This window comes from Liolophura sinensis, chromosome 6 (genome assembly GCF_032854445.1).
Source record: "Liolophura sinensis isolate JHLJ2023 chromosome 6, CUHK_Ljap_v2, whole genome shotgun sequence".
NCBI classification, from domain to species: domain Eukaryota; kingdom Metazoa; phylum Mollusca; class Polyplacophora; order Chitonida; family Chitonidae; genus Liolophura; species Liolophura sinensis.
The window spans coordinates 22,600,889-22,617,696 of NC_088300.1; the positions used below are offsets into that span (position 1 = coordinate 22,600,889).

Here is a 16,808-nt window from a genome sequence, read left to right on the forward strand (position 1 = left end):
TCTATTATCCCACATATATATACTATCTAACATCAATAAATTTGGAATGGCTATATGATTAAGTAGCATCAACATGGCCGATGGCTACACAATATACATTTTAACCAATACACCTGGGCATGTACAGGTAACACGCTCAAGGCGAAGAGTCTATACTAGGAAGAGAAAAGGTACACAGCATCAATATTTGATAAGTTCATGCGCAGGCATTCAGCTGCTTTTCACCAGTACATATATACTGGCTACATGCACATGTATGTAAATAACTCACCCCTCGGGTCTAGCTTGTCTTCATATGTACATCAACAAACAGAAATATTTATGTACATACAGAATATATACAGACCTACAGTTAAACGTAGATAATGCCTCATAATGTTAATTCATTTCTACTAAACATGTAATTAGCTTCACATAATGTTAATGGTGTAAAGGGGTCTCACATGAAGCGAGTTTCCGCAAGCAATCCACAGTGAATCTTTGCAAACATACTGTGACATATATACTCTTGGTGTGGTTGGTCTCACTTGATTGCAGATGGTTGTTTCCACTCTCAAGTGGTTGAAATGTTTTGGGTGGGGTCAAAAAATCTGCGATCACTAGATCGCTAGTCGAAACTCATCCCATGTGAGATAACAGCTTTATGCTATTAAGTATAGGGGTCACGGGGGAAGTTATATTATTCAGTGCATTACAAATGCTATACAGCTACTATAAATAGGTCGGAGAAAAAATGAAGGAAAACAGGCATTCGAGCAAGCGAATTGTCTGAAACCATGGCAAAGCACGTACACCATGGGTAAATTAAACCTTTCAGCAATTATTTGGGACAAGATGAATGAGCAAATTTTAAGTGTACCAAAATCTCTCGCATAAGGACAATAAGAAAGGAGCCTACACAACCTTGTTCATAATTTATCATCTAATATTGACGTAATCTCCTGTGTAATGGCCAAACAAATTTCTGCTAGGAAGATTTATCATCGTGGCTATTAAAAGCTGTGTTCAACTAAGCAGCAGAATATGGTTATTGATCAGAAAAATGTATAGCCGTTTACTATGGAAGCTGGGTCCTGCCAAAAACACAGCACTCATAATAACCTAGATCAAACAGCACCTTGTCGCAGGTGGAATGGCATCAATATCTGGACAGTCTGAGATAAGTGTTAGGTACTGAAATAGACCGAGGTATGCAGAATCGTTCCACCGACATTTACTCTGGGCATTCTGGTTATAATGATCTTAATTGTCAGACTAGGAGAATGTATTATGATCATTCCTGTTTGACAAGTACCTCAGACTGATGAATTGCTCTTTAATGCTCCAGCTGGTAGCAGCTCAGCCATATACCACTGTAGTCAACCCTGGCAGATAAGACAGGAGGTTTTCTGAGGAAAAGCTCAGGCAGTAGTCTGGACCTATGGAGAATCCTCCATGGAGGTATGAGCAGACAAGCTGTACTCTAATCACCAACTCCTACACCAAGATAACTCCAAATAAAGCTCATCAGATGGGATCGATTTGTTGTAGCCTCAAGGAACACATACCATACTGAAACTGGAGATACTCTCACTTCTCATGTTCTCTTTAATTCTCAACAGATGTAGTTCATATTTGAGAAGTTCTGAACAAATAAATGGAAGATAACACCGCATCAGCAATTTTTCAGGCACATCATGGATAAAACATGCAGAGGTTTCAGAGTTTCCAAAAAAAAAAAAAAAAATTTTACATGATGATGTTCAATACAAATTTGCCTTCTTGTGAGTACTAGAGAAAAGATAAAGAGGAAGTCTTGAGATACTGATGTGTCAATAGTTCAAATCCAATATTTCACTGCTATCTAACTACATGTACTTCATATCCAATATCAGTTGCTAACCTATTTACAGATGTTACAACTATAAGTCACAGCTGTGTAGGAATGTACCATCAACAACACCATTCAAGTCAGAGAATTGTGATAAAAACGCAGTAGAGAGCAAGGCTGAATCAGCTGAGCACACCTACTCTGGGAACATATGGCGGGAGTGCTGTTGTTGTTCACTGACCTGGTTTATAGACATAGCCCCAGGCGTTTGATGGGACTGGTCATGTGTAGGGGCCATTATAGATGTATTGTCAGAGGGGAAAAAAAGAGTCGCTAGGCTTTACATTGACTCACTGAGAACAGATTGAGTCATACTAAAACACCGTCAGCTGATGAGACTGTCCTCTACCTGTAAACACCTTCAGACACTGCCTCCTATCTACTGTCACCATGATAAGTTAATATAGAACCAATATGGCATTAAGCCATAATCATTCATTCTAATCTATGAAACCTTTAGACCTGTACCACAACAACACGGCTATGCGTTATCTATTTCCTCCTGTTTATCACCTTGTAAGAGATACAAGTCTAACAGTCCAATCTGATTCTTGATGTGACCGTTATCTAAAGAACACCAAAACTAATGTCTTGATATACTAATATACTGTGCTGTATATAATGTACATAAAGGAAGCATTAGTGGCCAACTTCTCCTAATTAATCAAAAGGTCTTTCAGTCAAGCAGTTTATTTTTGACATTTAGTGTTTTATCCTGTGCTGCATGTACATGGTGTATAAAAGCTTCCTGAGCATAAATGTCAGGGATTGGCCCCATAACACTGCATTACAATTTCAAATAAAACCCTATCTACAGTCCATGAAATGTCTACAGTAAAACTCCAGCTTATATCGATGAGGACATATTAAACCTTTTTTTTTTATGTTTTGTTGGAATGGTGGAAAGTAACAAAGTAACAAGTCAAGAGAAAACAAGCCATGAAATACAAAACGCATGTATATATAAATATTTATGTCCCATGGTCAAAACGAAATCAAGTGAACTATGGCTATATATTTCAATTAAAATAACAATAATCATGAAGGTGCATGTATATTTGATGTCAGAACATATGAAGCAATGGAAAGTGTAGGACTTACAGATTTAAGAGCCTTGACAGCCTCTTCACAGACTTGCATCCCCTGGATTCGAAAACCTCTATACAGCCCAGATGCTGAAAACATACATACATGTATATGAAACAACAGTTACACAGGCTCTTCATGAACTGTCAGGCTTATCTTAGGTATACTATAGAGATAACCATTCAATACATACTATAAGCATGTATATTTGATGATTCTGTCCTAAAACTATCATATTTATGTAATCTTTTATGAAATAAATAAAATGTCACAGCTAACAAGCCTGAAGAATTGATGTAATCTATCAAAGTACCCAAGTTTAAAACAGCTTGGCTTGTTAAGTAGGCAGCTATAGCTATCAATCTACATGCCCACAAGATCTTAGTAAAGTTCACACAGTGTCATGAAAAGCACCTTGAACAAAATCTTGGCTAATATTCTATTCTTATATTATTTCTGAATTCTGATTTTTTAAAAATTTCTAAACAATAATGTACATAATGAGTATAAGTGCCTGGCTGATATTGATCATTACTGTATACAGGCTGCTCTGACTGTCAAAGACGTACTCACCCGGACTTGAAAACTACAGGTGCCATCCCGCACTTTTTTCTCGTCTTCCTGCCACTGGTGAGGCTTGCTGCACTCAGGCACATGGTCTTTTTTCTTTCGAAAACTTAGACTCCGTTTTAACTTTTCCATCTTCATGAAGCTAGTTTAATCTGTCAAGCAAACAAATGAAACACGGTACATAAATACATGTATTCTAAATGTACATTTATATACACAATTTATATGTACATAAAATTAAATATATTTGTTGTTTTTCCTTTGCCCTTTATTACATACTGTCATGAACATGTATGTCAGAAGTGGAAGGCCATGAACTATCTGTTTTGTCTGTTCATTGTACAACACTTCAGCCAATTCTGCCTTCTTTACACAGAGCAAGGCTAGCCAGCCCTATTATTTCCTCACCTTTGAAGAATTGGCTTATCACAGTTCTTAACCCTTCCTACATGTATCTTACCCACATTACACATACAGCAGGTAGCCCTCTGTTCTGAGAGAAGTGGAAGAGATAAGACATATTTTACTGAACATATATCATCTGAGAATGGCGTTATAAACAGGCATGCACTCAATACTTTATACAGAGCAAAACTAAGAGTAGATCATATTGTTATGTTTCCATACAAGTGGCAGTTACACCTAACCTAATGGCACATTAACTCATACAGAAATGACAGTAAAGACTTCTCAGCTTACCAAACCACATACACTTAGCACGCGCAAATCAATCCAGTAGAGACCTGTAGGCTCGAATGACACATCTTCCCAATGTACACTAAGCTACCTACAAAGTGATTCATGTTTCTTAAATCTTCACCAGGTTACAGGCTTAACAGATTACACAGGTCTCCAGGAAAGAATACAAGTAAACCCACACAGTTTCCCACACCTGAAGATCTATGACCCCCACCACACAACTGAGTGAGTAGGCCAGTCATACCACCACAATGACAACTTGTGCGGCATACCTATGACGCAACAACCACAATTCAATACCACTAAGTGAGTCTTTATTCAATGTACCCCATACCAGGAACAGATATAATGCTGTATTGCACGTGTATGTAAATACACATTCACAGTGAAACACCATGATTCATGGCAAGATTTACAGAGGAATATATGTTGATATTGCAGAATTCACCAGCCTATAACAAACCAACAAAAATATATTCACCTATGTGACTGTACAATTTGAACTCCCTTCTTAGAACTTCCTAATACATATTCTCAGAAGTCTTTGTAATCAAGTTGTGTCTTAAATTTCCACCTACAAAGCTGCACAAGATAATGTTCCATAACTCAGAAATGAAAGCAAAGGCCACCAAAGAGCTTGCCTGTACGAGACACATGAATGCAAACCTTCAGCTAAATGCATGTAGAACTGAACTCAGGAATTTGCCATGTTATGGTAATTATATGTGCTTTATATGAATGTAAAACTTCAGGCCAATATATATTATACTTTTTAAGACACCAACCCTAACATTTTGTTTAATACTGATTCTTATACATAATACTTAAGTCAGGAATTCAGTCATTCATGGCACTCAATATGCACACATCCAACCAACGATGGAGTATCCCCCTCTTGCTGTTGTGTTCTACATGTGTGCAAACTCGGAGCTCAATACCTGCAGCACTTTTAAAAAAACAGTACCCGCCTAACAATTTTTTTTAACATTGCTTTCTCCATCACTGGACGCCCCCTGCTGATGTTCAGGGTACAACATACACTACGCTGTAATTTACACAGGAGGGCCAAAAATGGACACTATTTTTAAAGTGTATGTTGGTCTATAGTATTTCAGCCTCTTTTCCCCAATTACAAAATTCTGTTGAACATACTGTAAAACACGTACATGTCCTTTACTCTTAAAAACACTTATCTGTTGGCTGTGACACAGAGCAGAATGACAGACAGTTGTTTACTTAATGCGTTTTAAATAGGGTACACAAGAATTTTCAGAGTAAACATAAAGACCAACTTCTCTTGCCTTTAGCGTATTACCTGTAAGCACAGGCAGATTTGTAACTGATTAGATGTAGATTTGGGGAATTAAAGACCAAGTAAGTAATACCAATGCTGGTTCACTTGAATTGGATTACCCTTTTCATATCACAAAGCTAATTAAATGCAGATTAATAAAGACACTGTCATCTCTAGGAGGCTTCTGGCATCCAATCAACTCTGACCTTTGGGATACAAGTGAGACACACTTGGTCAAAATGTTGGTCTCACCCAATGTATTCAATTCGAAGGCTGTTAAAGGAAGACCATGCATACATGACTTATCAGCCAACAAACCGTAATAGTACACACATGTACAGCCTGGATAACAAAGGATTTCCCTGGTAGTCTTGAGATGACAGGAGTCTCTGGTGTACTGTAATTATCATGTACAAGATTGGAATACTAAACTGTTATACCATCTTTAACCTAGTTTCTTAACCATTTTTTCCCCTCTTTGAACACAGGTGAAAACAGCAACCTTACTGGAAGTGCAGGTATGTATTGTTCACAAACAACCGATTTAAGAGGACTAATACAAACCACATGAGAAGCCATTGTTCTTTCATGAAGACATACATGTACATGTATGAGCTCTTTATGCACATGCTGTTCTAATGCGAAACTCACAATTTAGCTCTGTCACAATATACAGTTCTCCTTGTGCAGTGTTGACTTACTAAGTACATGTACTACAATTTGTTTTCAGTGCTCATATATTCCACATTGTACTAGCTGAACATATTTATATAAATTCATGTTCACAAGCGCATTTTTGTCCTGATGTGCCGACTGCCAAACACCATAGGCTGCCTACTGTGTACTGCTCCAGGAGTCAAATTATGCACTGATTCGACCTAGCCCAGGGTTCACCAATAAGGTCATACAGGTACATCATTTACTATTATTACCTGCAGAATTAATTACAATCAGAAGCTTGCTACATTTCATGACTCATCAATTACATCAACTACCTGGAGAATGTCCGGTATGTTTGGAAATGGCATTCACCTTCATTATAACTGTGGTGCATGGCGACAAACGACTAATAAATGAAGCTTGAATATTATACTACAATAGGTCAAAGTGCAGTTTCTGAACTATGTGGTCAAATTTCCAGTGCTGTGCACAACTATAATCATCTCCAAAATCTAAAAGGAGCTGCGAGCATATACATGTATGTCAATCAAAACTTTTTATATCATGGACAAAATACATGTAGTTGAGGGGAGTTTAGGACACACAGCTGATAAAAATGTCCACAGTGTTGATGTCCAGGTACATGTATATATGTATATACATATCTATACATGTTCATGGTGTGGGGGATGCAGCCATGGTCACCTGATTTCCACCATCCAAGAATATTGCTTCCCTAATCCAACAACAATGTCTCCCATACAGAAAGGTGTATACTGGCCTCGTTTGGCAATGCCAAATTTAGTAATTCAATGTACTACTGTATAAATTCCTCAACCCTTTTGCATGATGCAAGGTGTGTATTTAAGCATATGCTGAAGGCATTATTCTGTGTGGACTATTGTGAAGCTGTGAAATTGGCCTAATCAATGTAGTTTTGTCTCCAACATACATGTATAAACTAAAAATAAGCATTATTAAAATGGTACTGAAAGTTGCTCTTATATGCGAAAAGCTTGAAGAATTGGTGTAAGTAAAACACAAAATGCTTAGTAAAACCTTGTAAATTATCATAACCATTCCATAACCCATCTACCAAGTTAAAAGTACATGTTCATTCACAACTCTGATAATTTGTATATATTTACCATGTGTTCCCACAGGAAACAATTTCACTGATAATTTTCCCTTGATATTAATTCTTCTCTCAAAATCACTGGCCTACATGTATGTAACAGCATGTCCTCTGCCTCCGTCATGCTCCTCTTATACATGTACATTTAGAGCAGATGCTGTTTGCTTAATGGCTGAGTGCTGTGCTGATTCCAACCATGAAGGTATTAGTAAATCAATATAGGATGTACTGGGTATAAAGTAGTGCTACACCGTCACTGTAACATGATATACACTGAAGATTGGTATGATACCAGCATTAGTTGTAGAAAATGTCCTGGATGCATGTGTATGTTTTCACTGCAAGAATAATATAAATGAATGGGCTGGCTGTAACATGATTATATAAATCAATTTTGCAATAATACCCCACAGATTGTACATAAACTTTTACGAACCATAACTAATGGCTCAACTAATTTCACCATCGCCAATGATGTTTTATAACATGATATTCTAGGATTACTTCATTTTTTCCCCACCTTTTACCCCCAATGGAGTAAAAGAGGGGCAATGTGGAAAAGCCAACAATATGGACAATTTCCTTTGTTCAGGAAGGCCTGCATACATGTACACGCATTTTCCTGGCGAGGCATCCATAAATAATGTGGCCTGAACTGAACACACGATCGGAAGTAAGCCACGGTTGTACTGTATCAGACAGAGGATGTCCAAACAGCCATTTATGAGGATAATCTGATTTAAAAGGATTCCAAGATTTCAAATTTTTTAATCTCTTCTATGTTAAAAATGCTGAAAACAAAAAGTACATCTCATGAAAGGGTGAAAAAGGTAGCTTGTTAGCTCCATGCTCACCAGAATGCTGGCATTACTTTAGGAAATTGTACAGGTAGTTCTGAATTCACTGCACTACTGCACATGTCACAGGTGAACACCAACCTAGGGTGTACTTCACTTAATCTTCCTGAACATGTGTGTTGACAGGAATGCCACATGTACAAAAACAATCTTAAATTTTGGATCTGAAAGCATTTAAGAAAAAAATGATTAATATGATTTCTGTAGATGTAAATTTGTAATCTCAGTGAGACGTTATATAAAATAAGTCTTCTTGCCAGCTGGCTGATTTATCCATCAGAAATTCCCCCACTCCACTTGGTTCAAAGTGATGAATTAGATATATATATATATTGTCTGAATACCTGGGAATCCAGACATGTTCTTCACAGAAGCAATTACACTTAATTTAGGACGATGATTTGGCCATGTGCAAGTCACACCTGATGCTCCACAGTAATGTCAGGGACATTTATCTGGACAGTGCCATCCATCTACAAGGTGAGGTCTGTTGTATGGACTAAATAGATTACATAAACAATTTGAAATAGGCCATTTAATGTCGACAGAAATCCTCCAAGACCAGTATTTACGTGTAATTGCATATACCTTGTACCAGATGACCAGAAAAAAAATACTAAGGCATATAAATGAGTTTGAAGTAGTCTGAATGGCATATAATAAATCAGTTGTATGCAACAGTGACTCTTTACAAATACCTAATGAAGACTAAAGACGCAAATATAGCCATAACAACCTTGTCATCACAACATGTAGATGTATTTCACAAGTTCAAGTTCCAGTGTTAATACCTCACTGAACAACAGCCTGTCATCTGCAGCCACATGGTTGCTAACCAGGGCCAATTCTGTGCCCCAGACATTCTTCTTATCCACAAATGTTCAGTTGTGAACAACTTTTTATAAATGACAATCTGGCAGCATTCAACAAAAAGTTTATACATCCTCCTGATTATGGACATTATCACATTTCTGCACAAGTACTTACTACTCAATTATTATTATCAGGATTTCACTTTTAACCCAGATTTTTCATATTGTTAATTTTACAGAGTAGATGTAAAGATTAATATTAAGTTAAAGCTGATAAACTCAAAAGTAGATCTGAACATGAAATTACTCTGTGTAGAGTTCAAACAGTGATGTAGTACAATGAATTGTATACATCTGTCAAGTCCTTAATTACATATCAATCCTGTAGAAAATAAATATACTAGAGTAAAGGTCAAAGGCTAACCTTGGAGACACCCAAATACTGCATGTTCAGTACTGCAAAAACACTAAAACCAGTATGAAGTTTAATTTGACCTATGCCGTTGAACATGTATCTGGTTGATGTATAACAAGGACCAGACTTGGCTACTGTTCCGAGGGTTGGGCTTGTCAGGGTTAACAAGAGCCACACTTCAGCAAAAGTGAGAAATCAGATATTAGAGGGGTGGGAAACCTGGACAGGCTATCCAACAAGGGCCAGGGGAGTCGGTAAAACTGAACAGCTAACACCAGTGACAGTAAATTGGCCAATTGCCGCTCTGGGCTAATTTACTGTTGAGTGGGTCAGCCCTCCTGATAGATTAGCGTTTACCTTCTAGCAGGCTTATACACTTGACAGGTAGAGAGAGGGATTGGACCATGACAGGTCCAGTGGTGGCATCCTCATTTTTATACCCACATATACACTCTTATTTATACCAAAACAATACAGGTAGTAGTACCTATGGACACCAGGATCCTTCATATCTGTACCAAAGCAATAAACCTACAAATAGGTAAGCCTTGAGAACATTACCTAGATCTTACCACTTAACCCACATACAATATGGACATATACTGATTCAAGTCATAATACAGGAGGATCCGTTTCAATGGTGAGAAAGTGTGCGTTTTGTACTTACAGGTGTGCTTGAATGTATGTGTTCCATAGATGCACATTTACAAACCTGGTTTAAATGTTGTACAAATACATACAACTGAAAATGCACTTAGTAAGAAAGGTCAGAAAGAGACTAAACTACAACAAAAACATTTAATATTCCATGCGACATGCGACACATCTCACGATGTGTGTGAGAGAAAAAATTGAGGTCATCTAGTTAATGTGTTTTGTTATGTGAATGAGAGGCCTCTGTGGCTTAGTTGGTTAGCACACTAGCGCAGCATAATGACCCAGGAGCCTCAGGTCCAGCTCATGCTGACATCCTCTTTGGCTGTAAGTGGGAAGATCTTCCAGCAACCTGCAGATGGTTGTGGGTATCCTCCGGGCTCTGCCTGGTGTCCTTCCACCATAATGCTGCCCGCTGTCGTATAAGCGAAAAATTCTGGAGTATGGCATAAAACACCAATCAAATAAATAAATATTATGTCAATGGGTTAAAAACCCAATGAATGTAGACTTGGGAATGAATGGACAGTTAACCAATTGCTCTGAGGATGGAGGCATCACAGATGACTTGTAACATGTCAAAAACAAGTTCAATGCATGTACAATGTAACTGAAATACATGTACACAGACAGTGCATGTATGCAGGTCACTTCGACATGTGAGGCCATATAAAGGAATGGAGAGTGTCAGACTAAACGTAACATGAATCTTGAAAAAGTGAATCCAGATTGGGACAAACAAAAATAATATTCTATTGTATTATAAAAAATGACAAAATTGTGTGCCTTTCTTGGTAATAGTGTGTTTTGGACATGTGTCTATACATCAATGTCTGTTTCAGTATTTACCTGTACATGTAGGCTGAGTCTACCAGTTCTATCATCGGACCTCAGACTTTTCTGATGCCTTGTCAGCAGGGAGTCCATTAAACGTGCATTACGACATTAGTATCAGGGAACACATGATCCAACCAGATGTTACTGTCATTAGTAAATCACATCAGACATACTGTACACATGTCCATATTCTAATGTACATGTGTTACCAGGCTCTAAGACAAAGATTACATCACAAGGAATGGGCAGTAAATTGAACTGCCTTTCATATACTTGTGATGTTACGGTAGTATGAACACAAGTACATTTATTATATTGTAATGTATAGTGTGCATTATACATATATGTACATGGAAAAGTCACTGTCTTAATTACTCAACCTTTTCACATATGAAGGAGCAACTTTCAGTGCAAATTAAGCACATTTTTAATTTGATTTTGGAGACAAAACTACATTGGTTGGATTGGCCAGTTTCAGGGTTAACAAAAAGTATAATTTTATCGGTCAACACAGAAGAATGTTTTCAGATTATGTTTGAATAAACACCTTGCACACGTGCGAATCTCCTTCCCGCTTGTATCAAGATGGTCCACAGCTGATTCGTCCTTTCCTTTATTACGTCACAATTATCAGTGTACATGTACGTGGGCTCATATAACATATTTGAAGTACACACGCACTGCATCATCACAGAAGAAAATGATGTGTTCTACTGTCATCGGGATCGTCAATGTAGCTTGTCCTCAAGACTCATTACAGTAGTCTTCCAACAAGGAATTGTTATTCATGTATGATACATGTACATGTTGCTAATGCAGTTACATTTTATATACACTGTACACATACATGTCTGTTACAAAGCGCATGTAAATGAGACAGCTATTTGCATTACTTACATGTACATGTATCCAGCTTCTGTAGTATATGCAAAATCATTAGGCCTCAAAAATAGGTTTACTAGAAAACTTTATGCACACATGTACATGTCATAGAAGCCTACACCTGCTGTAGTTGTACACTGGGCTTAACACTGCCCATCATGCACATTACAATGTGATGATTTTATCCACAGGCTGTCATTGTTAAGTGAAATCCATCCCAACATTCTGAGCTTGTACTGGCAGAGAGATCTATCTGATGATCTGACCAGCCCATGAACTAATAACGAACCCTGCCCTGACCTTGCACTGTTACAGCGTGAAAATTACACACTTGCCAGTGATACAGTAGCTGGTACCACACATTGGCAGAGACAGGCTACAGAACTCTTATTGATCGTTCATTTTAGGTATGCCATCAATTCTTTTTGTTATCGATTACCACTGACGAGCACAAAATACCTGTCCAAAGGTACAAGATCAAAAAGGTAGAAACTGTCAGACGCTAAAATAGAGAACACAAGACTGATTCAAAGGATGTATTGTTTGCCGGATAATGCATGTTTCACAGTCTTTTCAGATAAAGGCAACTGTTTACCATGGCAACCAGGAATAATGTATGCTGAAATTTTTCTTTCCGTTTGAGAAGATTAAACCATGAATGCAACAGAACAAGGAAGAATAAGATGAACATGTTTTTTTAAGCTTCATATACATATGTATATGTACATATATATAAATGACTAAAATCAATATAAATATAATACATGCACATCCAGGATGGGTATGAGACGCATGAAGACCTATCACGGACAGGTAGATGTACGGTCACTTTAATTCAATACCAAAGCCATCAAAAAGCAGAATTTGCATTTTTACTGTTATATTTGTATCTCCATAGAAAGTGTTTACATTTTTACTGATAATACAGAAACTGACTTCAATAACTCACATCATATGGACTGATTTATTGCTCCTGTCAAAACAGAGCAGCCAACCCATTTTTCATTATAGATTCTCCATAAAACCCTTATTAATTCCACTATCTTCACAGGGCTAAGATTTGGGTGCAAACATTTTATCATGGCACCCTGTCCTTTCCATTCATCTCACAATAGAACACCAACAGACAATTCAGAATGAGTTAGGGAGTCATGAATACCATACATGGAGCCTTCCTGAAATCCACGGTTTGTGGACTATGAACATGGTAAACTTTCACAATACACAACACTTTCACAATATTAACAACAATTATTTCAGGTGTGTTATAACTAAAGCATCCAACAGCCAAAAACTGCTCCTATGCAGCAATGTTGCCATGTGAGTGGTCATAGGACAAACTGCCGGCAGACTATTTTGACCATTATGCATTTAAACATATTTTTTATGTCCATGCAGCATTTGCACACATGTATTTGAAAACTTTTATGTGCAGCTGTGTTAGTAAAAAAAACATGTGAAAGTCAATAAAATGTGAACATAAAATGTGTCCATACCGAATATGTACATCATAATCTTATGCAAGTACATGTATACATGTACATACATAGGTTCAGCCAAGTGTACAGCTGTTGCATTTACATTACCAAATACACTGACTGTTTCACATCAAAACAAAACTATGGCCATAGATGTGCATCTCACGCTGTCATCTCCACTGGTGAAAATAATCAGCAGAAATAATCAAAATGTCATTTTGCAAATTATGTAAAATGTCATATTATTAAGTATGTACTCTTCTACATAAAGAGAGCCATTCATGCAGTATGTGTATATATATATATATATATATATATATATATATGTAGGCCAGGTTACAAATAACCCTAAATATGTCAAGTGTCCACATATGTGGGTGTGGAATGATCTAGACTGGTTGTTTAGAGCCAATGTCTGAACACCTCTAAATACTAAATTATTAAACTATTATTAGCTTTAATAATAATTATCACAGGTACAAGCATTGCAAGTTTGAGAATCTTGGAGCTGTCTAGAACAATTCTTTGACTACGCCTTCAAGCATGGCATGGCTATGTGCCTTGTTAAGAGGGCCATCACAAGTAGATGGTATTTTCTCTGCACAAAATGTGCTCTATACACCAGACAGAGACACATTCATAAGATACATGTGTACAAGTATAGCTCATACCTTTCATTTTTTATGTGGTTTTCATTAGAGAACCCTCAGGGTATGTTCCTGGGTCAACTGAAGCCCATCCCAGGTAAATCACCTGTATGAGTACATGAATGTGAGCATTGATAAGGTAGATACATGTGGGTTCGGGGCAATCACATGTGAACTCAGTCAGAGTACTGAAAATTATCACCTATATGCAGCTCTTACCTGTCTGTACACAATTATTCAACAGCACAAGAGTTAAGGCACGAGAGGCCAGCCAAGGTAAAATTCACATTCCACTCGGCAAATGCTGGCTGAGAATAAAAACTAGGTCAGTCAGGTCTAGGCTATGCGAGTACGAACACTCACACCATACAGGTTATAGTCTTCTAAATAACAATAGTCTACATTCCTAGCCTGACGATGGTAGGTAAGCACAAGACAAGCCTCACAAGATATACATGTACACCTGATGTCTGCTATCTGTGAACCAGCAAGGAGCCATTCAACAGAGCTAATTAATCCTGCTACACAATAACATGTGCCTACCTGAACCTATAGTCATTTGAAGTCAACCAGGTAACCAGCATAGCATCTACTGGAAAGCAGTATAAAAGAGTAGTCCACAGAAAGTAAACGGTGGGTAAACACCCTGTGTAAGTGCCCCAATGCACACAGTTTGAACTTAACGCACAATCGCTGATCCGTCACAGTCTGCACAATATGTTACCCGCTCCCTGAATGCGTTCACAGCAGGCCCTGGTCCCTGTGTGCTAAGATTTCACAGCCCCTACTCACCATGGCACTACATACACTGGTGGTTACCTGGCCAGGCTGTTAGGTCAGAGCTGTCACATCATTTCCTACACAGCCAGCCATTATGACAATGTCTACACTGCTTAATGGCTGGTGTAGGTATATACACGATCACCTGTTCTCTGCAGCCACCTTCAGGTCATAAAAGGTATGACAGACAGGGGAGGTAAATCTGCTGCTCTCAACCCACTACATGTAGGAATGCACTGTCAGTATGATTTATTCATTTATCTGTTTTTAATTGGCTGAGCATGCGTAAAATCCATGACCATCTGCAAGTTGTTTGCGGACCTTACCATATATGACAGTAGAGGAAGAAGCACGAGCGAGACTTGAACTCAGAGCAAAGGCTCGAGAGTGAGAGGCTCCATGGCCATTGTGTTACGTGCCCACTATGGGGGCCCCAAAAGGGGGGAGCCCACGACCATTCACAAGTTGCAGGCAGAGCTTCCCATGTGTGACCATCAGAATAATGATCATGACACCCTTACATCATATATCCTTCGTGAAGGTGAATATCATTTAGGTAGCATATTCTTTCCTAATTTTTATAAAAAAAGGATGAACATGTTTAACTGTTATATTTATAAAATTGCTAACTAAAATCAACTGTACCAAATTGTGGCCTTTTTTTGATATCAGCAAATCAAATCAGTGCATAAAAATGTGCTTGAGGAAAAGAAAGGATAATTATTCTTTGTCAGCTACCAGAGTCTTCAATGATAAATGTATAAATAGAATTAAATTCAAATTTGTTAAGTGACAAATATATCTATAACCATTTTGCAATGGTTATTGATTTTAGTGTAAAAATTGTGACCTAAGTCATAATTTAAATACGAAATATTTACCACCACATCCATCTTACTTACCTTTGGCCACATCCCAAATCACCTATCTATGTGTATCTCACATATAATCTATTTTGCTGTGATAGATAGGAAATCACTAATATTAAACCAGTGAGATTGGTCAGCATGATATTGAAAAGATGATTTCAACTTTTATAAATGTACATGTATTGCAGCATTTGTGTTTATTTACACTGAACATCCAGGTACAGTATTGGGGTACATTTAATGACATGTGAATGACTAGTATCAAATGAGATGTTATAAGATTTATCCAACATTATAAATATGCACATTTTAAATCTACTACATGCACAAGACCTAAGCTGGGGATCTGCTGAGTCGGCTGTATGTTAGTGTGTGTTAGCAGCTGTCCAATACCTCAACCTTGATGTACCTATAAATACATCTACTGTGCATGTAGCCTGGGTTTGGAAAACTTGTCCTTGGTCGATACATTCTGACAATGTCCACAAGGCAAGTTACCCTACGCCTAACTACATGTGCGTACATGTGCTCATTTATAAGCAGATTTCTGCAGAAACAATAAAGCTTACATGAACCTTTCCAGCTAAGCTATTACTTCACAAATGGTTTCTAAGCTCTCTGCTAGCAATGAATACTTTTGATGAACCCACATGTACATGAAAATGCTGTAAGGACAGAAACAGTTGACTGCTGCAGTTCTCTTGATTCCCATTTAACAATCTGATCTTAATGTTTGCGTGTCTACATGTATTGTTGCTACCATATTTCTTCTAATTTTCGGGACACCTGGTCTGCTCATTTCGGCCAAAATGTATGTTTTTGTAGCAAGAATATGAGTTTCCTTCTCCCCAAAAGCATGGTTATACCATCTAATGAATAACATATTCATATCTTTACTTTTCAAAATTTCACAAATCTACTTTAAAGGCATTACTTGATGAGATTCTCTTCATACAAATACAACTTGATATTGGAGTCAATTTCCACAATTCCAAACAGTATTCCCAATAAAAGACGACATATTTTCAGCCTGGGGCTACCCTAATTCTTCTACCTTTTCAACCGTCTATGCAACTGATATTTTGAAACTTTCTGAGAGAGCTTGTGGTGGGGGGGGGGGGGGGTGCAGAGAAATAATTGGCACAGTTTTATTTAGCTTGCATCTTTAATAAAACAAGTCATTTTTTAGAGTCATTTTCATAATAACTGTATGCATAATTCCACTGACAAAAAGTGCTTTAGTGGTTGAAAAGCTTGAAGATT

The 16,808-nt window shown here is 37.6% G+C and overlaps 1 protein-coding gene across 1 annotated transcript in view; it reads right to left on the reverse strand.

The window, feature by feature from the left end:
* LOC135466349 (protein numb-like) overlaps window positions 1–16,808 on the reverse strand; it is a 42,823-nt gene that overhangs the window by 15,215 nt on the left and 10,800 nt on the right. Inside the window, 3 exon segments of the mRNA XM_064743784.1 lie at window positions 2,972–3,015; window positions 3,018–3,045; window positions 3,530–3,678. Of these exon segments, the coding sequence (XP_064599854.1) occupies window positions 2,972–3,015; window positions 3,018–3,045; window positions 3,530–3,664 (207 nt within the window). The 5' untranslated portion in view covers window positions 3,665–3,678.